General features: G+C 39.5%; 1 protein-coding gene across 1 annotated transcript in view; it reads right to left on the bottom strand.

Moving 5' to 3' along the window:
• The window catches only part of IGF2R (insulin like growth factor 2 receptor), a 56,849-nt gene that overhangs the window by 17,758 nt on the left and 14,274 nt on the right, over positions 1-24,817 (bottom strand). The window contains 26 exon segments of the mRNA XM_036380012.1: positions 553-683; positions 1,046-1,252; positions 2,654-2,741; positions 3,105-3,283; positions 4,596-4,739; positions 5,296-5,463; positions 6,786-6,960; positions 7,626-7,727; positions 8,607-8,708; positions 9,749-9,928; positions 11,416-11,578; positions 11,963-12,078; positions 12,636-12,813; positions 14,185-14,332; positions 14,726-14,857; positions 15,760-15,912; positions 16,263-16,403; positions 17,072-17,236; positions 17,612-17,715; positions 18,453-18,633; positions 18,786-18,948; positions 20,474-20,591; positions 21,718-21,776; positions 21,778-21,839; positions 22,842-22,971; positions 23,348-23,446. Of these exon segments, the coding sequence (XP_036235905.1) occupies positions 553-683; positions 1,046-1,252; positions 2,654-2,741; positions 3,105-3,283; positions 4,596-4,739; positions 5,296-5,463; positions 6,786-6,960; positions 7,626-7,727; positions 8,607-8,708; positions 9,749-9,928; positions 11,416-11,578; positions 11,963-12,078; positions 12,636-12,813; positions 14,185-14,332; positions 14,726-14,857; positions 15,760-15,912; positions 16,263-16,403; positions 17,072-17,236; positions 17,612-17,715; positions 18,453-18,633; positions 18,786-18,948; positions 20,474-20,591; positions 21,718-21,776; positions 21,778-21,839; positions 22,842-22,971; positions 23,348-23,446 (3,588 nt within the window).

The raw sequence follows: 24,817 nt of genomic DNA, 5'->3' as shown, positions 1-24,817 counted from the left end.
CAGCTAAGCATGGTTTCTCCCAAACCAGAGTTTATCGACATGGACACTTCTGATAAAAGCACAGCCATTAGGAATTGCTGCCTCTCCCAGGAAATAAGAAGAGCAAAAGTAATTCTAGACGTAATTGTTTAAGAACAGTAAGGGAAGCACAAATTAGATACCAAAAGCAAGTAACCAGCTTATTTTAGTCTGGCCATGTAGTCCCTGCTTTCCTTCACATTCAACCTTCTACTTTTTATTTCTTACAAAGAAACAGTTGTTATTTATGGAAGAACATCCCTTCCCAACTTCTCCAAGAGCTCTGGTAATGATAGATGTCCCTTAAAGGAACAATATGCACTGATCTTCCTGGGCAATGATAAAGGTACCATCCATAAACAGGAGATTCAAAACATTCTTCATCTTTTTGTCCCCTCACAGGACCTTTGAATTGCTTGTCTAATCTGTAAATGATTAGGCATGTTCATGTTCTTCACCCTAACTTTCCATACTTTAAAAAATAGAGTAACTCTGGCAAGACATTATATATAGGAAGCATGTTTTGAAACTAACCTCAGATGTAGTCTTGTCACAATAGAATAATATAGCAGTTGATCGTTCATATATTTTATGACATTTTTCTCCCCTGGTGTAATTAATCATTATTAGACCATTTTTGAAAGTCAGTTTGTCTGTACGCAAGCCTAGAAGTGAAGAGTTGAGAAAAGTCAACAGCTATAGTAAACACACAACTGCAGTAATGCCTCTGACAACAGGGTCACAGAAACAGCAATAAAATGCACAATCAAAGAATAGATAGACAGACCTCAACCTTCCTCTAAAACTTGCAATCCAGTTATTCTGGGACTACTACTCCAGCACAGTAAGGCTGAACTCATTTCATAACTGAGTGTCAAGGTAACTACACATATGCCATTTTATCTGCACATTGAGCAAAAGCAGTGAGGTGTTTTATCTCTTTAGATGTACTAGATTAGCAAGAACCCTTCTATTACACCCTGGTTAATCTTCCTGTTCCCTAGGTTTGTTTAGGTAAGTGCAGTACCTGCTACTTTTTTGAAATTAGGGTCCATCTTCTTTACTTGACACGATGCAACACCGTGATGCTCTGCAGGGCAACGCTCTGTTATTTCTCCACAAACTCTGAAGTAGTAGTCATACTCATCTGTACTCACTTTGATGTCTTTATTGGAAAGTGGCTTCAGGTCAAAAACGTGACCATACCTTGGATCTTTCACCTGGCAATCTTTTCCTTTAAAGAGAAGTTAACAATTTAAAATACAACTTAAGATCTATTAGCCTCGCCAAATACACTGGGGACAATTAAGGCTTACTGGACAAATAAGGCCACAAAAATGAGTAGCTACTTTAAGGTAGTGACACTGAAGAACCATCTTAGTATAAATGGGACATTTCTTTTATAACTGCCACTAAAGCAAGATGTAAAAGCCACACTGTAGTTCAAAAACTGCCTCAGAGTGGTCTCAAGTTCTTCTTTCAGCTGTGCTGAAGGTTAAGTACAAAATCAGAGACACTAAGTCCAAGACTTGCTTAATTATCTGGAAAGAACAGCAAGGTCACAAGATCAAAGCAAGAGGTGTCCTAGATGTCAGTCTTGTATCTTCTTTTAACAGCTCTGAAGTTTGATGAGTTAAGAAAATAATCAGTCATAGGAAATATTTATTCCAGCTTACAAATCTACAAAGATGCATATAAAAGGAGGTTTAGGAAAATTCTAGTTTCCTGAGTCTCATTAGCTGATACATGTCAGTGACTTTGCTGTTGCTCAAGTCCTCAGTTTTAAAGTGACCCTTTTGCTCAATATTCTGAAGCTTTTTAAAAAATCATCAGATTGTATCATTTGAATATTATGCTCTTTTCGATCATACGTGTTGGTACCCAGCTAAAGAAATCAGCTTTCCTCCTTCAAAACCACAATTCAGTCACCAGTGTCCTGCACAGTAATTATGTGCTACAGAGAAGCAGTTTGTGAACATTCCTCATGCCATGTCAGATTATCAGCAGTTTCAACAATGATTAGGACCATTGTGATAGATCCTTTACAGGAAGGCCAGGAATAAGGAATTATCTACAAGCAGCAAAACAAAGCTTGCAAAGGCAGAGAAGATGCCTACACACTCCATCTTCCATCTAAGAGACAATCAAGTACCAGAACTAGAACTTGTGATTTCTTGTTGCACATCCTGGAGTCAAATACAAACTGAGATTCCCCCACTGGCCTCTCCCCCATTGTCTAACTAGGGTCAAGTTTAGTCTTGCTTCCAGTCTGGTAAGGAACAGGGAATGGACTTGCCAGGCACAGAATCAACTCCGTTCTCATGAAACCTGATGCTTTAATATTTACTAGCAATTCTGTCTGTGATATAACAAGAGAGTAATAATGCTGTTTTGATAAAGTATTGTACTACATGTTCTTTCCCTAGATAGGCAAGTACATTTGCCTGTCATCCTAACTTGCACTTTTGACATTAGATAGGATTTGTAGCTAGCTTAAAGCTCAGAATAGACATTCCTCCACAAGCCAACACTTTTTACACAAAGATTCACAAGGCAAGAAACCAACATAGTTTCATTCAAGTATTTATTACTTGTACAGTTTGACTGATACTTTAAATCTCAAATAACTACTTACCTTCTGCTTTGTGAACAGGACATGCTGCCAAAGTCCTCCAAACAAAGACAAACTCACAGTCATTCTCTTGCTCCAACACTGGTGATCCCTACAGAAAAGAGCCATATGAAGGAGGCTTACTAATAATTACACTATGAGTCTCAAAACATAAACACATGGCTTTTTTTTTTTTTACTGCAGTTTCACAGTTTAAAGTCTCCACTACCAAACTGCAGTATTCATGTTCATCAAAGAGCTGCTTTTGGTGGCTCACAGGATTCCATGACAGCTCACAATTCTGTTCTACAGGTTCAGTAAAACAGACAGCATTTTCAAGAAGAGACAAGGAAAAACCCAGTATGTAAGATTTTACTTTTTAGAATCAGTCTCTCCATTTTAAGAGGAATAAACATGGTCTATTTTGGTACAAGCACTAAAATCCTCAATAATAGCAAGTAGAAGAGAAAATTACCGTTATTTGATCACACTGGAAGATGATACGTGTAGAATAACGCTGATTATCTTTGCACGTGTCACCATTCAAGTAGATAATGCTTAAGGACCCATCAGTAGCAGCCTGGGGGTTTATCTGAATGACTCCCAGGTTCTTGCTTTTATCAGTGTATTTCACACAAGATCCTATGGCACCACCTACAGGAAAAGAACTGGGGTTTAGTTCAAGCTTTGACAACTAGTGTTAAATTGATTGTAAAATAAAATAACAGAGTAGCTTTAAGAGAGCTTTGAAGTAAACTCTCTCAAACTCCTGAAGCAGAACACACACACATTCATCAATACAGTTAGAGACACTGTGTAGCTGAAGCCTTTGAGGAATATAACAAGTTACTCCTACATACTCAAATCTTTCAAACTGCACTAATTTATCTGATTCCACAGACTTGTAAAAGACTGTTCCTTTTACAGTACAGTTAAATACATTAAACTGGCTAGAAATGGAGTACAACATGGCATAAGCTTCTCATTCTGGCTTCATTCAGTTAGGAGGCTTCAACAAGATTTGACTTTGTGTACTAGTTGCAGTTTAATTTTCTTCATTATTGGTGGTGAGTATGGGGCTGTGTTTTGGATTTGTGCTGAACACAGGGTTGATAATATAGAGGTTTTTTGGTATTGCTGAGCAGAGCTTACATAGAGCCAAGGCCTTTTCTGCTTTTCCTACTATAACATGGCAAGGGAAGTTGAGGGTGCACAGGAGGCTGGGAGGAGACAGAGCAGGGGCAGGTGACAAACTGATCAAAGGGATATTCCAGACCATATGACATCATGCTCATATAAAATGGGGGAAGGAGGAGGAAGGAGAGACATTTGGAATTATAATTATTCCATTATTTGGAATAATGTCACAAGCAGTGACATTCCCAAGTCACTGTTACATGTGATGCAGCCCTGCTCTCCTGGAGATGGCTGAACACCTGCCTCCCCATGGGAAGCAGGGATTGTTTTGCTTTGTTTGTACACTCACTTATGCTTTGCCCATTAAAGTGTCTTTACCAGAAACCATAATTTCTCATCTTTGCCCTTCTGATTTTCACCCTGATCCTACTGGTGGGGAAGCAAGCAAGCAGCTGAATAGAGCTGATTGCTGGCTGGGGTTAAACTATGACACTTTAAATCCTATCTTCTTTAGAAAATAATAATAAGCTCACAGATCCTGGCAATAATGCCCTCAATGCAATTTTCCCAAATGCATTAATATACATCTCAATGCAGGAGTCCTGATGAGCATTAAGACTGCTCTCAGCTTGCAGAAGTCTGTTTATTAATGCTCCTGCATATGTCACCCAGACACATGGGTGACATATGCCATCCAGATCTATGCTATTTCTGTGATTAAACGGAAAGGAGTCAATAAATCTTACTAAAACACCCAGGGACATTCACTCTGACTATAAGGTCTTGCATCAGAAGACACAAGTTAAGAAGTGCTTCCCACTTGGCTTACCAGGACATCCAGTCACATAGGGCAAGGGCTTGCAGACATTCAAGAAAAACGTTCGCTTTTTCGCTTCCTTTGAAGTATCTATAGCAACCCATGGCTCACCATCTTTGCTCAAGTCACTTAAGTCGTACTCATTGCCAGCAGCATCTAGAAGAAATGCAGTAAGCTGAGAGAACTTAATACTTGCAGCAGAACTGGATTTGAAATGATACCAGTTTCACTGACAAATACACAACTCAAAATAACTTTCAGAATCACATTAGATATGTATTAAGAGAATGTACTGCTGCCACAAAGACATCACCATGCCAAATGTAGAACGTAGTTCCCTTGACAGTTACTTCCCAAATGGAACTTCTCCACAAATCACAGGTGCATTTTTACAGATGGCAATACTAACTCATTTTCTTTAGAGTAGGGCTGAAGCAGCATCAGTCCCAGTAATGATTAAATGTTTTCAAAGTAATTATCAGCTTTCTTGTGTATACCACAATGTTTTAAATTAGCTTCTTTCCCTGTTTTTTAAGTTAAGCCTGCTTCAAACAACTTACCTCTTCTCCCACCCTACAACTTCTACAAAGATTTTAAGTCTTACAAATGTCTTCTCAATAGGTAATCTTAAAGCCCTCCACTGAGCCGAAGTTTGCTGTTCAGTTAATCCTTTCAACATGGGAAAGAGCCCACCTAAATTCCAGGTACTTACCTGTAACCTGACAATCTACAGGAGCAGGAGCACAAGCCAGAGCTGTGTGAAACTCAAAAAAAGTATCATGGACATCCAGCACGCTGTTTATCTCCTCACGCACAAACTTAAGCTCTCCAGGATATGAATCATTACAAATGAAAGTCACTCTGAACATGTCTGATGTTCCTATAAAACAAACATTTATCCACTGATGGTTCTGTTTGGAACATTTGAATTTAAGTTCAAGCTAATACTCGACTTCAAAATTTTCTAAGAGTTTCTTATTAATAACTGCTTCAAGGATAACACTACCTTGCTGATTATGGGGTTTCAGCTGTAAATATGCAAGCCTTCTTCAGAGAGCCATGAAACACTGCCTAGCAGCCACCATTGCCTCTACAAATAAGAGACCAAAATATGCCTTGACAATGTAATCATCTTGTTGAAATGTGTCTCCTTGACACATTTCAACAACATGATTACCTTTATTGACCTCTGCTCCCTATGTTCTTTGACATATATGAAGAAACAGAAACCTTTTAAAACACCACCAGTGGTAACAAGCAGCTTTTAAATTACATCACACAAAGTTTTGGTTTGGGGGTTCTGTTTGTTTGTAAGAAGTTCAGTGTAATGACTGCAGAACAAGTAATACTGATCCTATCAAAGCACTATATGTTAAGTTCTTTTTAGTCCTCAAGAAGTGACAGAATTATGTCAGGGAGTAGTATTTGTCAGCAAAATGCTTAGTAGTGTTATCAAAATTGTAGAACCTCTGAAAGTAAAATACATAAGAGCTTAGTCACTGTTACATATTATGTACAAAAACGTCACAACTGAGAAAATAAGAGATAGAACCCCAGCAATTAAGCATGCTGAAGCATTTGAAGTTCCTGAATACAAAACCCAGTTTTCCCAAGGTCTTTTGTTGTTAAGATGTCATTCCTTTCTACAAAGCTCAGTTTCATTATAATTGAAGAGCATTTACTATCAGAAAACCAGATATACATTTTTAATTCATTTTACCTGCAAAAGATATAATTCATGAAGTAGGTGCATATGAAGTATTAGAGCACTAATTCAAAAAATTCCATACAGGAGAGTACAAGCTTACTGAAAACTGACCTTTCAGATATGAAACACCTTTAGAAAGAATTATCCATGAAACTGAAGCTAAAAGCTATTACTTTACTTAGAAAAAGAACCTGAGTTCATTTTGTTTTCCCAATTTGACTATCCATTTCTCCATGCAAGGACCAGTATCTTTCATCTGCTAAGGAGAAAACCCTATAGGGTATTGAGTCACTTTCCTAGAGTTTTGAAATGCACATGTATTACTGAGCCATTACCATTCTGTGTAACTTCATTTCTTCCTAAAATTTCCATAGGAGCAAGCTTGTTTAAGTAATTAATACCAAGCCAAATATACTTCAGCACATGAACAAAAGAAGGAATGAAGATCACTCACACTAAGTTTTTACAATACCCTGTGTATTTCCTGAACTCACCTGATTCCACATGAAGAAGGCCTCTGTAGGTAAGAGTTAGAAATCCTTCACTGGATAGATAAAGGGTTTTGTCCAATTCCAGTGGCCTCAGAGGTGTCAGATTTTCTCTTTCACACCCAGCAGCTGTTTCGCCATTGATTTTACCACAATATGGCAAGCGTCCACAAATGTTTAGCTAGAAGTTTTGAAAACATGTAGATGTACATAGTATTAACTGCATCAGAAAAAGGTCCACATAGCCATTTCTACATCAGTAAAACACTTGTAGAGAACTATTTGAAACAACACAGTTGTCCTTGCAGTGCAGAAATTACAGACTCTAATTCAACTATAATACAGTAAGAGTATCCTCAATGTTCGAATTATGGGGTCCATAAATTCTCCCCACTAGGAGAGTAAAGGATGTGGTTCAGCATGTTTATTCTTGGCCTAAAGATATCACTATGGTATTATCTGTGACAGCCTAGGATTACTGACACACGCAGATTACATTAAAAACGCTGATATGGACAGACTAAATCCCTTTCTAGGCTTTCCCTGTCAATTTCTTCAGAATCAGCAGATAAATTGGCAGTACACAACAGAGTCCAGGAGGGGAAAATCACCTCAAAAAGGAGCCTCAAAAGTGTGGCTACCTCATGTTCTCCAAGAACCAGAAGTTTACCGCTTTCAAGATTAAGACAAATTAAGTTATCTTTCATTCCCTCCCTCAACCACAATGCTTTCCTGCCAACTCATACTTCCTAAGAAGACTGAGTGAAAGCTCCCCTAGATCACTATGCAAGACAAAAAATGCAACAACAGCACTCAAACAACATAGAATGCAGTCAGAATCCTTACCGAGAATGTTTTCCCATTGCCAGTAACAGTATACCCTTGCTCAGAAGCCAATGGCTGCAGGTTGAACACAAAGCCGGTGTTCGGATCTCGCACAGAGCACGACTGGGAAAAAAATTACAACAAAATTATTTTCTCCTTCTGCATTTCTTCTGTTTAGATTTTACCTCTAACTCGTTTCAAGAACCAACGCAGTGATTTAGACACATTCCTACCCTGCATATAGAACACCAGAAAACAGCTCTGACAGTACCTTCATTCAATTCTTTTGTATATTTGTTCAAGTCTTTTGGTCCACTGACAATCAGCCACACCAACCTATGAAAGTGGAATTTAACAGATGGCATCTATCATATTAGCTAAGAGCATGGAAATTTTAACTGAGGGCTGTTTTCACACTAATGTGTTTATGCTGAGACCTGTAGGGCAGAAGCAACTGAGTAGATTTCACAGAATGTTTTGCATTGGAAGGGACCCACAAGGATCATTGAGTCCAACTGTTTAATGTATGGCTCATTGATTCCTGTTTGATCCCTATGGCTTAGGATCAAACAGGAATCAAACCCTCAACCTTGGTTTTAGTAGCATCATGCTCTGAGCAACCAAGCTAATCTCATGGTTTAGTGTGAAAAAAGAAAAGCCTCATCTCATGATCTGCAGAAAACAAGGATATTACATATGCATACACATAAACTCAGTTTTACTAGCAACATAGCAAGGGATTGAAACATTAAATGAAGCATTCAAGAGGAAGTAAACTGTTCTCACGAGAAAGCACCTGAGTATTTTTGTCAGAAGTTAGGCATTTCAGAAACACTTCAAAAATACAATATGATAAGATATCACAAGACTACATCATAACTAACTTAAGACTTCACTTTAGGTAGTTTTCTTCAAGAGCCATTTAAACAGAGAAACCAAGAGTACTATAAATAAACATTGTACATTGATTCTATAAATACGATTTATATTCTCCTTTCTCACCTGGGAATCATCTTTTGCTTCCTTTATTGGGCAAGCAGCCTCAGTTTCCCATAAGAAAGTGGCCACACAATCCAGAATAGCTATAAACCGTGGGCTGCTACTCTGGAAACAGATTGCAGAGGAAGACTAGAGTAAGTGCAATAGCTAACACTTTGTCTTATTTGAGATTCCTCCTTAGAGAAACTGTCAGATTCTTCTAAAAGACTTCACTACAAAGGCACACAATTTCCACCCCACTTCCCTCTCCCCGGTTTATTTTGAAGGTCATCACTGAAAACTTATTCTAGTTAAGCATTTACTATGTGACCAAGCATTAGTCAAGAACAGAATCTGACATCCAAATACTCAGATTAAAGTCAATATTTAATCTAGACACGTATAACTAGATCTTATCTCAGTCTAAGCTTTGAGGAATTTTGGTGTATAATACATAGTCCATAATTAAAAAAAAAAAAAGGCAAATGTAAAGCAACAGAAATCTGTTAGGTGAGGTAACAAGGTAACAGGAATATTAATTATGTACACTTCATGTCAGTGTTTTAGACAAAAGCAAAGCAGTTTATAACTGCTCCATGTCACAGATTTTTCACCACACCTCTTGGGCTAAAGATCACGTGGGTAAGGGGAGAGCAAGACCTGCAGATTCAAAAAGCCAGGAATACAAGTCTACACAAGCTTAAGTCTAATAATCCCCTCAATCTAATCTTCAGTATGTGGAGTTGTAGCCCAAAAAGCTCTACAGATTTAAGAATTCTAGAATCAACAATCTATGGAGAATGCAGAACCTAAGAACCTGAGAATGCACCTTACAATATTTTTCTGCTTAAGAGTGTCCACAATGTTTGCTGTTTTAAGTACTCGTTTTCACATAATAGTATTTTTCATGCTAATTAGACTAGTCCGAAATACTACTGTTCATCAAGGCTGTTAGTTTGCATCTAGTTCTTGTATATGATAAAATACTCAGACATGTGCTCCTCTAGCATCTAAATCAGTTTTGGTTTTACATCTCAATTTCAAACCCTCAAGCAGTCTCCTTTGCCACAAATCTGCTATACACTACACATCTTCATGTGGCTTCATGTTATAGGATGAGAAACCTACTATGATGAAATAACAACTGGAAGATCATTTGTCCTTACAAGAGTGCCCCTGGAACAGACAAAGTGGATGGTAGTGGTGTAAGTAGTTGTCTTTCCATCAGCATTGATGCACACAGAGCCATTTGCATAGGTTAGAGAAACATGTCCAGGTCTTTCAATTACTAGTTCTTTGCTGGCAACACCAAGATTACTAATAGAGGTGACTTCAGAATAAGAAGCCTAGAAATAAAGAAAAGCATGTCAAAAACTTTTAAAAAAATAGATACAACCACAAAGAAGATACCTACTACAGTACTCTTGTACACAGGTTAATAACTTTGAAGACAACAAAGCTCTCAACATTTCTCTCCCATTCTATATTCAAGTTTCACATTTTTAACAGACAACCTCCACAACAAGGTACAATTCCATTTTGTTGTTTTTATTTTTAGTACAATAAGGTGCTTGTAGTACCTTAGAACACCCATCCGCATCTCCTGGGCTACATAGTTTAGCAATTTAGGGAGGCCTGTGTCTTCTGCAACAGATAGAATTTATTGTAGACCTCTTTGAAACAAAATGTAGAAGCCTCCAGGTGTTCTCAGCATTAACTTTAGGGAACTGCCATGCTTAGCTAAGACTAAAAATCAGTGACAGAAACTGAGCACTAGAAAGACAGTAGGTGCTACTACCACAGTCTGAAGTCATTGTCACTGCAACATAACTGGTGTTTCCTAGTTTTAAGAAACTACTTTAAGTCAATAGCAGGAACAAACTGAAGAATATACCTCCAAAACAGCTGTCCACAGACTTCTGCCCTTTTAATTTTTTTTTAACAACTCTTTAGATTGACCCAATGCACTCACCTTTTACTCACTATCTCAAGCAGTGAAGTAATAAAGCTCTAAAGTGTCTCTACATGTAAAGGAAGCAGCCTTGCACAACAATGCCTATTGCAACCACAGAGAATGAGCAATAATTGTCTCTCAAGTGCTGTGTTGGCAATGACTGGCTTCAGTCACTAACACATCCCCTTTAAGAGGAAGGTTTCTCTCTGTTTGATAGAAGGAACTAGGACGGCTGGGTGAGCCTCTAGCTCAGCTTTCCCTACAGCTCTGAGCAGCAACGAAGTCAGTCAGGGCAATGGGTCAATTCAGCCTGTCAGCTGCTATCACTTCCATGATAAATTGTTATACTTCAGGGCAATACAGAAGTAGAGGCCCATAACATCCATCAGCGTTGTTTCTTCTTTTATTTGCTTGGCAACATCCACCTAATCTACTCTTCAGATCCAAAGCAAGCTCAGGGAGGGCAGGGATGCAACAAAGAATCTTTAAACAAATTTTTTCCACAGTTCAATCTAAAACAAGCTGGAAGCATGACAAAATATCCAGGAGGACAGCCTGTTCCTAAAGAAATGTGTATTCCTAGCAGTCTCTGAGACTCCAGCAAAAGAGATGCAGCATGTCTGCCTCTGAAACACAGGGCAAAAAATCAGCAGTGTCAAACATGACATTGGTACACTTGTAAAAATTAAAGCTTTATTCTTTGAAGAGGTGGACAGGAGCTCTACCATTTTGCTATGATTATGCAACTATAATGGTACACAAAATATCCCTTTGCACAAGGAGTAAGAATTCACACGGCTGTTTTAATCTCACTCGTGTCTCTTTCAGTCTCACTCATGTGGCAAACCAGCTCTGAGTTGGGCTGGAAAGGGTACTCACAGAAACCTGCTTATATTCCATCTGACAGACAGATGCTCGCCGGTCACATCCTGGGACAGCAATCAGGGGTCGACAGACATTTATGTAGTACTTCTTGCGCTCACTTGGTCTTGAATTATCCATGGCATACCAGTTTTCACCTCTCTTTTCAGATTTTGCTAATCTGAGTAGAAAGAGAAAGTTCTGCTCTAAGGACACACATGCTTCATAGACTCTCTCCAGCTTTCTCAGTCTCAAGAAGCAGAGCAACCCTAAGGCATTCCCGACTAACTTCTCCCCCTCATTTTTAAGTGCTACAATTAGAAAGAATACTCCTGGGACACAGAGCACAGTTGACAAGGTAATATGTTTTTAAAAGCAAAACCATCCCAAAAAGTCAGTTTACATCCTAGGAGGCAAGCCAACATACTAGAGGGGGCTTCACCATACTTGCAGTCAAGACTCTCACAAGAGGTGAAGCTTCTGGTGCTGTCTACACAGGAAACCAACTTCAGCCAGAATACCAAACTAGAATAGCTAAGTTACACTGCATGTGTCACTTTCCTACCTTGACAAGTCATATTGGTCCATGGTGTTGCGATCTGTCACAACACATTCCAGCGGGATTTCTGGACAAGCATGTTCAGTGTACCACCTGAAGTTGTAGGTATAGTTATCTTCTTTCTACAAATGAGCAGAATAGCTAAGAGAGGCTTTTCACATTGACAACTTTGTGACTCACAGCTACTGCTTTATACATCAAGCTTGGTATCTCCCCTTGGTTTTGGGATATATCTTCTCAGACTGATTTGTGTTGGTCTGTCCTGTTATAGATCTTGCCATTCCCTGTGTCACCAAAAATGCTCTTGCCAAAAAAACTGCTCTGGTTCTGTTAAACTGCTGTCTGCTGGGTACACAGTCATATCTTCTGTTACTTCTCAGCCAGTTTGGGTTTTTTCCAGCTAGAAATATGAGACAACCAAAAGCACTAATTACATGGCCCACTAGAAGAGAGTGAGGTAACAATCTGGACCCAGGTAAACAGTTTACTGTTCACTGGTCAAGGAAAGCTTTGTGGCTGCAACAAGAGTCAAATATACCAAGAGAAATAACTATTTATTTTAGTCTGCTTTACAGATACTGGGTATTTCCACACATAACACCCTGCTTGTACAGACCTAGTAGCTATTGTCAGTATTTTAGGATGGAGATCCTTCCTTTCTTCATATAGAACTTCTTACCTGATACTCAGGCTGACCTATTCCAGCATCATGGTCGCACAGGAAAGTTATAAGGGTAGAGCGCTGTGTTTTATTCTCATTGTTGTACGCTGCACCATTTTTGTAGGTCAACTGAATCAGGCCATCATAATAGGAAAGTTTGGAACTGGGCAGTCCAAGACTCCAAGACTTATCGTTACTAGAAAATAAAAAGTGAGTTTTGAGAGTGAACAGAACGCAAAATTGTCTCTAAGAGAAGTCTTACAAATAGAAACCACATAAGTTTACACAAGACACCATAATAAGGCATAATAATTAAATAAGGTTGATTAGACGTCAGTGAGCTGGGATAAAAAGAACGCTGCCAAAAGGAAACTTAAAACATGAACAGATGTCCTCCTTTGAAAAGGAAAGAAAGTTACATATTGCTAAGATATCTAGAAAACTTGAGTACTCCTGTCTCTAAAAGGGCGACAATACCATCAAGTTCTCATTCTCCAAAGTGGAAGTCAAACTGCAGACACTCTCATCTTGGGGTCAAACTGGCCTCATCCAATTACACATGGGCAATGAAGACCTAGGACTGCACAACAGCTCTCTGCTAGGTATCAGCTTTGGTTCAGGAGTGTTTTGTCACTGACTTAACATTGACTCTATCAGACCTAGCTTGATCATCTTCCTCTGAAGAACATTTCTAGGGTCTGCAGAAAACTGTCCTTGGCTGGAGAGTAACTCAGGGCCAAGTACCCCATCTCTGGCAGCAGGCTGACCTGGAACCTGAAGTACACAGGTATTTCTGATGCTACCTCAGCCATAGTTTATAGGAGGCAAAAGCAGTGATGCTGTCAGAGTAGCAGTACACACTAGGACTGTACATGGAACAGCCCATTTAGTAAGAGAGATTATAAAATTGTTAAGGTTGGAAAAGACCTCCCAGATCAAGTCCAACCATCAACTTAGTACCACCACCAAATCTTTCGACTGAACCATGTCCTCAAGTCCATATCCATACATATTTTGAACACTTCCAGGGATGGCAGTTCCACCACTTCCTTGGGCAGCCTGCTTCAACGCCTGACAACCCTTTCCATGAAGAAACTTTTCCTACTATCTAATCTAAATATCCACTGGCACAACCTGAGGCCATATGGTACAACATTCAAGATCTGGGCTTCACTACTACCTAAGGCAGCCCCTGCTCATCCCAAGTGCAGCAAGCTCACATTCTTTAGGCCAGCTCTTGGAACAGAGCTGACCCTCAATCTCTGGATTTTAGGTTGCCTTACTACAGCTGCAGCAGTAATCTAGAATTTACAGTCCCTATGGATAACAAAAGGGAGAGCAACAGGCACATTGCATCTCACAAGTTAGCTGTAAGCAAGGTTACATATATGTGCATTTGGCTTGAAACAGCTGGCAGTGTAATTACTGCAAATTATATGCTAATTACCTGAATCTATTACACGTAGCCCAGTAATTACTTTACATGCAAATTGTTCATTGTTGCACACCAACAACACATCATGCAACAAGACATCTTCCCTTACAGACAAGAGAATGAGTTACTCACCTCCGCGTTACTTGGCAAGCTGCCGATTTTGTGTGACACCGGTCATCAGGCAGACTGCCACAGACGCTTATGTAAAACCAGTACTCCTTCGTAGTAACTGTATAGAAACTTTTTGCCTTGGCCAGAGGTGATAAATCAAAAGAGAAGCCTGATCAGGAAGGAATAAACTGTATCAGTTTGATTTTGTCCTGATATCTCTCACAGGTTTTGATTCAGTCAGTCACATGGCTAGCTCACCTCCCCCTGAATAAGCCTCCTTCTATGCAATTACTGCTCCAGAAACAAAGTGGAAAAGTAAAAGCATGGTTTCTTATACAGAGAGATCTACTTCAGTAAAATACATATTACATCTATTTTCCTACATTCACTGGGAGAGTATTAAGCTCATGCTGTTCTGATCTTCCATATGCACATACTTAAAACTGTGGGTACTTAGCATTAGGCCGAACTCACTTTGCTCCCGGGTATCATAAGGACTTATTTGTTGTGGCATAAGTTTTATCTCTAATGATCTTTTGATTTGCTGAACAGAAATACATACCTGCCTGAGGATCAGACACCTGACAGTCATCTCCTTCAGTTTTAGACAGGACACACGCAGCAGCAGTATACCACTCAAATGCATACGAACACTCAAGCTCTGCCATCAAGATTGGAGCACTTTCTAGATCACCTGGTATGACAAGAGCAACGCGTTACACATACAGACAGCCGGGCTGCCAACAGGAACTAGGAATCTACACCTAAGAAACTAATTTCTCCTCAAAAGCCAAGGTAACTGTGAAAGTACCTGTTCTTTGAAAATGGAACCAAAAATATTTTTCACAGACTTTGCATCGTCCTCCCCAAAAATAAAAGTTTACCCCAGAAGTAAAGGCACAGGGCTCAATCTGCTCCTGAGAACCATCACAATATTTGAAATAAAGTCTAGTTTGATATACAAAACTGGTATTTTGATACACAAAACTGGTTTTACTACAAAGCAATAGCTGTATTAGTAAATAGTGCATAATCTGATCCTAACAGCCAGCACACTTGGAAGTTCCAAGTTCCTCAGGCTGAGGTAGAGGAACGCAGGTTTTCTATTTTCCTGGGAGATAGTTAACTAGCAGGCTATTATAATCGACATGAACAATATTAACTTCCTTTCATAAACTGCCAGCAGTTTAGATACAAACCTTATTTATTGGAAAAGAAGGCTAAAGTATTTGATCTCAGTTCAGAACTACTCTTTCCCATCAAGATAACTAGAGAAAGAAAGTGCTTCCAGATATTTGTATCGCTTCCAGCTATTTGTGGAGTCTTAAACACTTAAGCATACTTTAATCACGTTTGGAAGAATCTTATTTCAAGAGTTTTTAAAGAGTATTTGCATAAAAGGTAAATAACTAAATACCTGCAATTATATTGCCATCATCCTAGTAAACAAATCCTGATACTTCAAGCTTGTGCATAGAAAGAGATAGAAAACATGCTAATATTTAGCACATGCTAATATTTTGCACTCATGTCTGGGCTTATTAGATGACCTACAGTTTTTAACTGGACCAATGAACAGGGTGTGGATGTTCTTACCTGGTCTGCATATTAGAGTGATAACCGTTTGGATTTTTTGTTTTTCTTTAGAAGGACAGCTGTCTCCATTTGAATAGATAAGTTGAATATTCTCTCCAACCTTCTTTGGAGAAGATACAAATGTTCCAAGATTCTTGCTGTTGTTTTGCTTATCTGTAAAAACAGTAAATACAGAACTTTTGTTTCTCTGAAAAGAAGTGAAGCTTCTGTTAGATACTAAGACTTTCCACTTGTCTAGTTAATGAGAAAGTATCATTAGGAGTTTGATTTTACCTTGCCAAACCACAGCTGTGGTTCTTTAGTTAGAAAAAGCTGTGCATTCTTTCTTCAAGCGTTTCTGAGATCACAAAAGAAACATGCTCCTAACTTCTGTATCCTCGAATAAATGAAGGCACTCAGGACAACCAACCCCATTTGCACAGGAAGTGCCAAGCCTTCAGAGGCTTAAAAAAACAGTGAACCAAAAAAACTCCATAAACGCCACCAACAAAAACCCAACTCACCTACAGCGCAAATAGCAGCACCATCTGAACAGCTGAAAGCTCCTCCTCTCTTCAACACCTTATGGCAGACATTGATGTAGTAATGTTTCCTTCCTACCTCTGAAAAGCTACTGTCCACAGCTTCCCAGTTCTGGGCTGACTCTGAAATATAGAGGGTCATTAAGAACAAGTCACCTGGCTAAACTGTTGCAGCATCTCCATGCCAAAATGCCTCTTATTATAGGGTAGCCCACATTTATTTGCGTGATAACCTCTCCTTCAGAGCATCCCCCAGCACACAGAAGCCCTGATTTCAGCTCCATTCCCCCACCAGCTGAGATTACCACCTACATCCGTCCCCTGAAGCCATAGCTGCCAAATCTTGCCATTTTTGGATGTGTCTCCTTTGCACAAGCCACTGGATGGAAGCTGCTGAGCCATGGTGGATCCTGACTGGCTCAGGCTTCCCAGAGAGATGGTGGATGCCCCCTCCCTGGAAGTGTTCAAGGCCAGGCTGGATGGGGCTTTGAGCAAACTGATCTAGGGGAAGGTGTACCTGCCCATGACAGAGGAGCCAGGCTAAATGATCTTTAATGGCCCCTTCCAATGCAAACTGTGATTCTGTGGCTGAAAACCACTTATAAAGGCAGTCATGGACATGGCAACTAAGGCGCTCAGTCTGTTTGGAATGAGGGAAGCAAACACCAGCATCCCAGAAATTCACTAAGAACAACAAAAGCTGACTAATACTCAGCTAGAGAATTGCACTGGAGATGGCATGTAAACTCAGGACTGCAGAAGTAACTGAAAGCTAGTTTTTATTGCCATACCTGAACTGCGGATAAGAGGTGACAAGTCATAGTGTTTTCTCTTGTCAGTAACTCTGCAAAGGAGATCTTTTTCCTCTTTAACACATGCGTATTTTGTATCCCAAGTGAAAAAATAGGTGCAGTCAACTTCACCGGTGAATACTGGAGTTCCTCTACCATCATTACCTTAACATGGGAAACAGATGAACACATGTGAGGTTTCTAGAGGGGGAAGGGGAAAAAAGCAAAAAGACTTGACGACTAGCAATGAGCAAGGAAGACAAAAAGTCCTTTTGCTGCAGAGGACTTGTGTTCCTGGTTTTTTACCACTGGCTAAGAAAAAAAGGCGCTTTTATACTTCCATCTTCTCAATCATCAGTGTAAATTTAGACTAGCAGTGTTACTACACAGCACATCCTGCCAGCCATCAAAATTACTGCTTGATGTAACAATTTCTTGTGTTAGCTGTGGCTCAAAGCAAGTATTCATTTGAGCATAAGGTCTACTAGCAAGCATGGGAGTTAAACCCTGAGCAGAGCTGTCAGAGCTTGTTAAACTCACCTGCTGTTTCGTTGCACTCGAAGTTTATGACAGTCATTCTCTGAAAGCCGGAACTACATGCATCCCCATTCGGATAAATTAAAGTGAGATCCCCATCCGAGTATCTGAGGAAGAAGTCAGTTTTAGATAGAAATATAGGGTCAGACAATCACACAGTGTTCTTCACATAACAGAAGTCACATTCTTGTTCAATTATTAATTGTTTCACTCCAAGGGAAAACAAATGCTAGTTCAACATTAATAATGACATTTCTACAGCAATGAAGGCTTGCATCCACTGATTTTTCTGATCACTTTTCATTAATTTCTATAGAAATTAAAGAATGCTCTAAAGCTCCCCTAGGTATGATGGGATATTTATTCCCACTAGTTTATTGTGTGGCTGTTTCTGCAAGAGGAGGAAGTCATACTTCCTGGAAAATCACTGCAACAAACCTGTCACAGGCAAAATGGAAGATCATATCCACATGAATTAATCTCTGCTTTACAATCTCATGCAAACTATTATCCCTATATGCCACTTGGGAACCAGCTTCTACTGATACTGCTTTACATGTAAAACATGTAAAAAGGAGGACAACAGGCAGTGCACCACAATCTGCAATTGGGACAACAAAGTCAGTGGAAGTCTTTCTGTCTAGCCAATGGCCTCTGCCAACCTCACCGGCTCCTTTGTTTGCTAATGCTATCCTGCTATACTGTTACAGTTTTTCTGACAAAAAAAGTGACAAAAAATGCTTGCATTTTGTATCAATTGTTGATTACGTGACAAGTAAGTAAGCATCAAAGCAGGAAACGGACCAATCAGATCAGTCAGCAGGGCTGAAGAGCATTTACACACCTTAGGGTTTGGTTCGCAAATCTTCCTGCCACTTTTTGCTGGTTATTTGAAAGTTTTACTTGGCAAGATGAAACGTATCCTGTATCATCCTTGCAGTTACCTGCAGTGGTTTTCCCACATACATTCAAGTAATAGTAATACTCCTCTTTGTCATCTTTGGCTGCATATGGTGTGACATATTCTGAATGAATAAAAAAAAGTATTTTAACATACATCAGGACAGACATGAAACTCCAAATATCAACCCAGGACTTTTTTTTTCTGTCCCTAAATAAGGAAATGCAAAACTGGCTAGTAAAAACCACAAAAACAAAAGAAAAATACTGAGCTTACCAGAAAATTGATTAAGTGGACTTAAATCAATAGAGATATCATGTTGCTCATTAGTCAGACAACAGTTCTTACTCTCCAGGTAATCCCTGTGACAGGCATACTCAGTAACCCACTCAATTTCATACCGGCAGTTTGTTTTTGCTGTAAGTTTGGGACCTGAACTCTAAAACAGAAGTTGAACAGAAATTAAATTATAAGTAGACTTACTTGAAATATAATCTTTAAAGCAACAGTATCACATTCCTCTAAGATCAGTAACAACTACTTCACCTCTAATACTAAAGATGTGCAAACATTGTTTCTGGCCTCTCTGAAATAGGTGTTGAGAAGAAATAAAACAGGTCTTATAAATGATGTAGTAAACTATTACAAGTCTAAGCAGAAGTAAAGCATCAGACATTAGGAGAAAGACAGCAAAAGTAATAGTGCTTTTAAAAGTACTTTTCCTTAATGTGCTGGAAAAAGCAAAGATGTGAGCCCAAATGGCCTAAGCTAGGATTGTGTTTGCCTCAGAGAAGTCCTCAGTGCAGGAAATAGAGATCAAATGCTCTCTGAAGGCAAAGCAGACTTTTAGACACTGATGTTTCAGCAGCTTTGATTCCCTCAGTCCAAATCAAAATAGAGATATTTGAGAACTCTTTAGCCAACAATTCTGTCAGATGAGTTATCTGTCGTGATATATTTTTACACGTCTGGGAGAAGCAATAGTCTTGGCTTTCCCCGCTTTAAAGTGAAACACTAGAAATGCAAATTGTTTCATAAATCTGTATTCCTGCCATCCACTGGAACAACTGGCAGATACACAGGTATGAGGTAAATTACAGGCACAAGTATCATCAGTAATACTACTCATCCTACAAGAGTGCATAGCTATAGCAAGGTAGTACAAAGTGACAGTACAAAAGAGCCGGGTTTATTTCTGCAGCAACAAGAGTGAAGTGTGGTACCTATCTAGGTCATATGAGGGACTAGACATTAAACCAAAAATTAGCCAGACAAGAGCTCCCTCTTCACTAATCTGCAACAAAAAGCATCACTATATGAAATGGCAGAGCATTAGCAATTGCCCACTTCAAGGAGTGTAGGTTGCTGAAGTTACCCAGCATTACTTTGAAGTTACTGTCACATTGCATTCAAGTTAGGCCAAAACAGTGTCCTGCACAAACTGAGTTGTTGCTGAACACTACAGATTTTACTTAAAAAGAATTCATGAGCCTGCTTAGTAAGTGACAGACCCTTGCCACGCAATGACACTTACTAGCTACTTTTTTTCCCTGAGGAAGAACAGATTAATAAAGAAACCAAGTAACAGGCAACAGCTGTAAGCCTGCCCAGCCTGACTGAGGAGGAAGAGTGTTCATTAGCAAGCAAAGCTCTGTGCCAATGTGCCCAGGATTAACTCTACACTAAGTCCTCCTATGCTTAGAAATAAGCCTTGAACCCTTGTTGCCCCCTGTAAAGGGACAACCAAATTCACCAATACAAGAGACAACACACTCCTGGGGAAATTCCGTTCAGGTTCTTATTTCTTAAGTTCTAGAAGACTTTGAGTACATCTAGAATCTCACACTCTTCACAAGCTACAAGCCAAGAATACTTACGCTCTCTTCAGGTCTGAATAAAAATAAATAATAAAACACAAAAGTTAAATACCAACCAGTTAACGCAAACTAAAACTTTGAAGTTACCTCTTCTCCCCTCTTTGATGGGCAAACAAAAGTGATTGTCACTGCTGGATTGTGGCCTAGGCAGAAGCCGGGCCTTTCTTCATCATGCTTGTATAGTGTCTCATAACTCAATACAAGCCTAGAAATAGAAAACAACAAACCAAAAAGACAGTTAAGACACCACACTCTACAGAAAAAGGATATTCTTGAAATGCTCAATCTTTGCTAGACACTCCAACAGAATATACCAATGCGGCCCTGCTCCTAAAAGCAACTTTTAGGGAGATCCTCATTCCTTTAATCTTAAGAGTTAATTAAAATAGAAATTAAAATAGTCCCAGCAAAATTACTTAATACAGTATCTTCTGGTACCCTACTTAAGACTATGTTGAATGCCTTGTGACTCATATTGTAGCAAGAATTTAGTTGATAATCACAGGAACACAGGATAATCGCAGTTTTGCTCTCAAAACTACTGCTGGAGAGCAGATGTGGCAAATGTTCTTGCAACTTTTGAAAGCAGTGTCCACTCAAGTTTTGTCACATTACGGTACTTTATCACCTCTCTACATATAAACTCTTTCCATTCTGCCCCCAGAATTAACAGCAAAATGAACTCATTAGCAAATTGACAGGAGCAAGGCAAGTGGGTCAAATCAGGTGAAGCAGGAGAAGGAGAATAAAACATGGTAACTAACAGGGAGACAAATAGCAAGATGACTTGGATGAGAGAACAGAATGATCACCACAACTTCCCAGCTATGCATTATTATTCTGCGCAGTTTAACAGGCAGAAGACAACAGCTCCCAGAGCAGTGACATTCTGGCTTCAGATTAGCCACAGCACAGAAAGGCATCATCTGCTCCTATTCCCAATTTTTCAAGTACTCCTGGGTAGTAGAGTGAGCCAAATGCATTTAGCCAGTGGGGCCTCAGACAGTAGACAGACAGGACCAAATCTTACCCTGCTGCCTGTGGGCCAAGAGCACTTATCGCCCCTTGCTTCTATGAGTTCTGCAATTCTGTAAAAAGGAGTCTCTCACAACAAAGGAGAAAATTTGATCTGTCGTGGCAGTACCACAGGACAGAGTGCTCTGACAGTATTTTTGAACAGTTTTCTGCTAATGCTTCAACACTGAAGAAGTATTAATGTTACGTTTTAGGAGACTCATCTGTTGCCAAGAACGTTGTTTCCAGGCCAGACGACTGAAGTGCCCACAGAAGTATGAAGTGCCCACAGAAGTATGACCACAAAAATTGCATACCTGTCTTTGTCTTGAAGCTTCAGCTGCTCCTTTGGACGGCCAACATCATACGCCAGACCGTTCATGTAACAAGCAAGCAGCACTGCCAGCAGGGCACTTTCTGGTCTCTCCACTTGAACCTCCTGGTTATAGCACATAGAAAAGAAGTTATAGGACTCAGTTTCTAAGCCCTGCTCTACCTGAAGTATCTCGCCATTTCATCTGTGGGTTCTTCTAAAAATAGTTCTAAAAAACAGGCTACATTAGACTGTAAAATTGACAAGATAAAACCTGCAGTGCTTGTGGTAATTCATGCTGCCCTGGTTGGGGACAGCAAATTCATCCTTCCTGACAAACAGCCGCAGCTATTTGCTACTACAGCTGCTGGATAAACAAGGCTTTGAAAACTTCCAAAAGTGTGCCAAGTATTTATTTTTTTTTCCCACAACCAAGTCAGGGGTAACCCCTCCTTACTCCTCCCCTTCTTTGTCTATTATTAACCACCTAATTCAAAGCTGTGAGCAAAAAGTTTCATACTAGTGAGATGTTTAAAAGAATAGACCTCTCACTACAACTAGAAGCATTAAACCCTTAACAGGGGCACAAACCACATATTTAACTACTAAGTAAAAATCGCTGTGAGAGTATACAGCTAAACTAACCTTTTCAGCAAGTTTCAAATATGTTTTTTTCTGGTTTAATTCCTTATACATATAGCTCTCAACTGAGAGGGAAGTGCTAGCTATGCACCAGTACTTAAGCAAGCACCTAAACAGAGCTTAGATGCACTTAGATGCTTTAGATGCACCTCAGGACATTCATCAGGAACTGGGCAACAACCTGGAGTCCAAAGGAATAAACCTGGAACACATGAAGCCCTGTGAACAACACTGGTCCTATTTGGCAGTAGATACAAGATAAGCTGCCCTCTCCCACTTAGAAAAAGTGTACTGACAGTACTTGCACATCCAGAAGGGGCCTATCTCTGAACACCTCAACACTTGGAGAGTAGGGAGTTCAAAATAATTATCTAAGTCTTGAAATACTGATCTTTGAACATAGGACAACTTTAACGGAGACAATGGCGAAGAACCACATTACAAGAAATTTACACACTGACAGGTGACATAAACAACCATTCAAACCTATATCCCTGCAGACATTTATGAACAAGGAATCATCATCAGAATCATCCACCAAGTAGTGTCCTGAAACTTGGATGAGAGGACTCAAGTCATGTTTCTTGAGATCTTCATCAAACACATAGCAAGGGACCTAGAACAACAACAAAAAAAATTACATGCAAACCATGCTACACAAGTAGAGGGAAGTTATGAACAGAAATATATGAAGCCCAGTTAGTATTTGGAAAAGTTTTTTTACTTTTGGAAGCTCAAAGTTAGACATGCTGATTAAAATGAGGCATCCAAAGTTAAACTAATTTGCTCCAGCTTTTAAAAGGGCTTTACTATAAACAACCACCCAAATTCTCAGCTCCACCAACTTCCAACATTTATTCTTTACATATCTGTGAAAAACATAGGTTTATGGAGGTTGTTTGAATTAATCTGGGGTGGGGGCAGGTAATCAGAGTAAAATTGTCACGTATGTGAAGAGTAACTTCTGCATGGATAGTACATAGATTAATTACCTCTTTCACAGGTTTAAACAAGTCTTTCTTGCAAGCCACAAAGGTCCTCCATTCAAAATAGTGCACACACTCTGTTGCTGTTACAAATTCAGGGGTACCCTATTTTAAGTAAGAAAAAATAATGCTTTGAAAAACAGACTGGTTTTATTTTACATCTGTAGGCATTAAGAAGGTTATTCAAGAAGTTAAGAAAAACAGAATACAGCACATCAAAGAACAAGGGCATACAATTTCTTAATGGCATTTGTTTACAGCAAGATTGTTATGTAACAGCTTTGTTGGGCCACTCAGGAAGATGCAGGATGCCAAATCCATAGTCTGCACCAATACTCAACATATCCAGTCCTAATATGCAGTAACTGTATTCCATCCTTTAGAAGTGCTCACTATGTCAGCTGACAGAAGCACCAGTCCTATCTGCTTACTAGAAAGGAAGGAAGACACCAATAGAAATGCATATAAATAGGTTAACACAGTGAGGCAATGCATGGTTTATCAGTTCCCTTTTATCCTACAGAAACAACTGATTAGCAGCCTCTTCCGCTACACAGAAATAATATCCCTGACCTGAGCTGCCTATTTTTATAGGCTCATGTTATACATATTTGTATATATTTCAAGATGGGTGTTCTACCACAGTTCAGGAATGGATGTTCAACTGAATGTCAACAGTGAAAACACAACAATTTTTCACTTGGCTCTCCATCCCCTCAGCTAGAAGCAGTTTAGCACACAAACTGACTACCTCTCTCATTTAACCCTGCCATAAAAGGGGACGAAACAAGTTGCTCCAGACAGTATTACAAAATCCTTTTACTATGTCACGAGACAAACAGGTATTAGAACTGAGCTAACCAGAAGAAGCCTGAAGATCAGTATGATCTGGTGTTACAGTTGAAGTTGAGCAATAATTTTTAATTTAGTTTAAAGAGTCATCTGCTGAAACAGAACAAGAAGCTTTTAAGTCTCTGCTGCACTGGCACTTTGTTTGAATTGGCTGGATTTCCAAGGGGGGGTGTGCAATAGCATTGTCAGTGCCAAGAGCAGCACTAATAAATACCTCTCCCGGAAACACCAATATGGGAGCTGATTACAGCCCATAGTGAGCCCTCCTGTCTCTTAAGTGTGTGGAGGGTGTAACTCCAAAAGCATTTTGAAGGGAACTGCTTGTACACAGGCCCCTAGAAACTTTTCAGGGATCTCCAATCACACTTCAAACACATTCTCACAACAAACTATTTCCTCAGAAGCCCAGCTGGCTGTATAAGTACTGTTAGTTCAACAATGTGCAGACCAAGCCTAAGGCTTACTGCTGTCAACTATGCTGCCCCACAACAGAGGTCAGTCATTTAAACAGTCCTGCCAGATTCACAGCTAAGGCACAGCCAACAATTAAACAACAGCTCACACTGTTATGGTACCCTGCACACTGTTGACTCATTCCTCCATATTAAGCTAATAAAATACTAC

Source organism: Molothrus ater, chromosome 3, assembly GCF_012460135.2.
Source record: "Molothrus ater isolate BHLD 08-10-18 breed brown headed cowbird chromosome 3, BPBGC_Mater_1.1, whole genome shotgun sequence".
NCBI lineage: Eukaryota > Metazoa > Chordata > Aves > Passeriformes > Icteridae > Molothrus > Molothrus ater.
The sequence above is the reverse complement of the archived record's forward strand: the minus strand, read 5'-3'. Positions and strand labels throughout refer to the sequence as shown.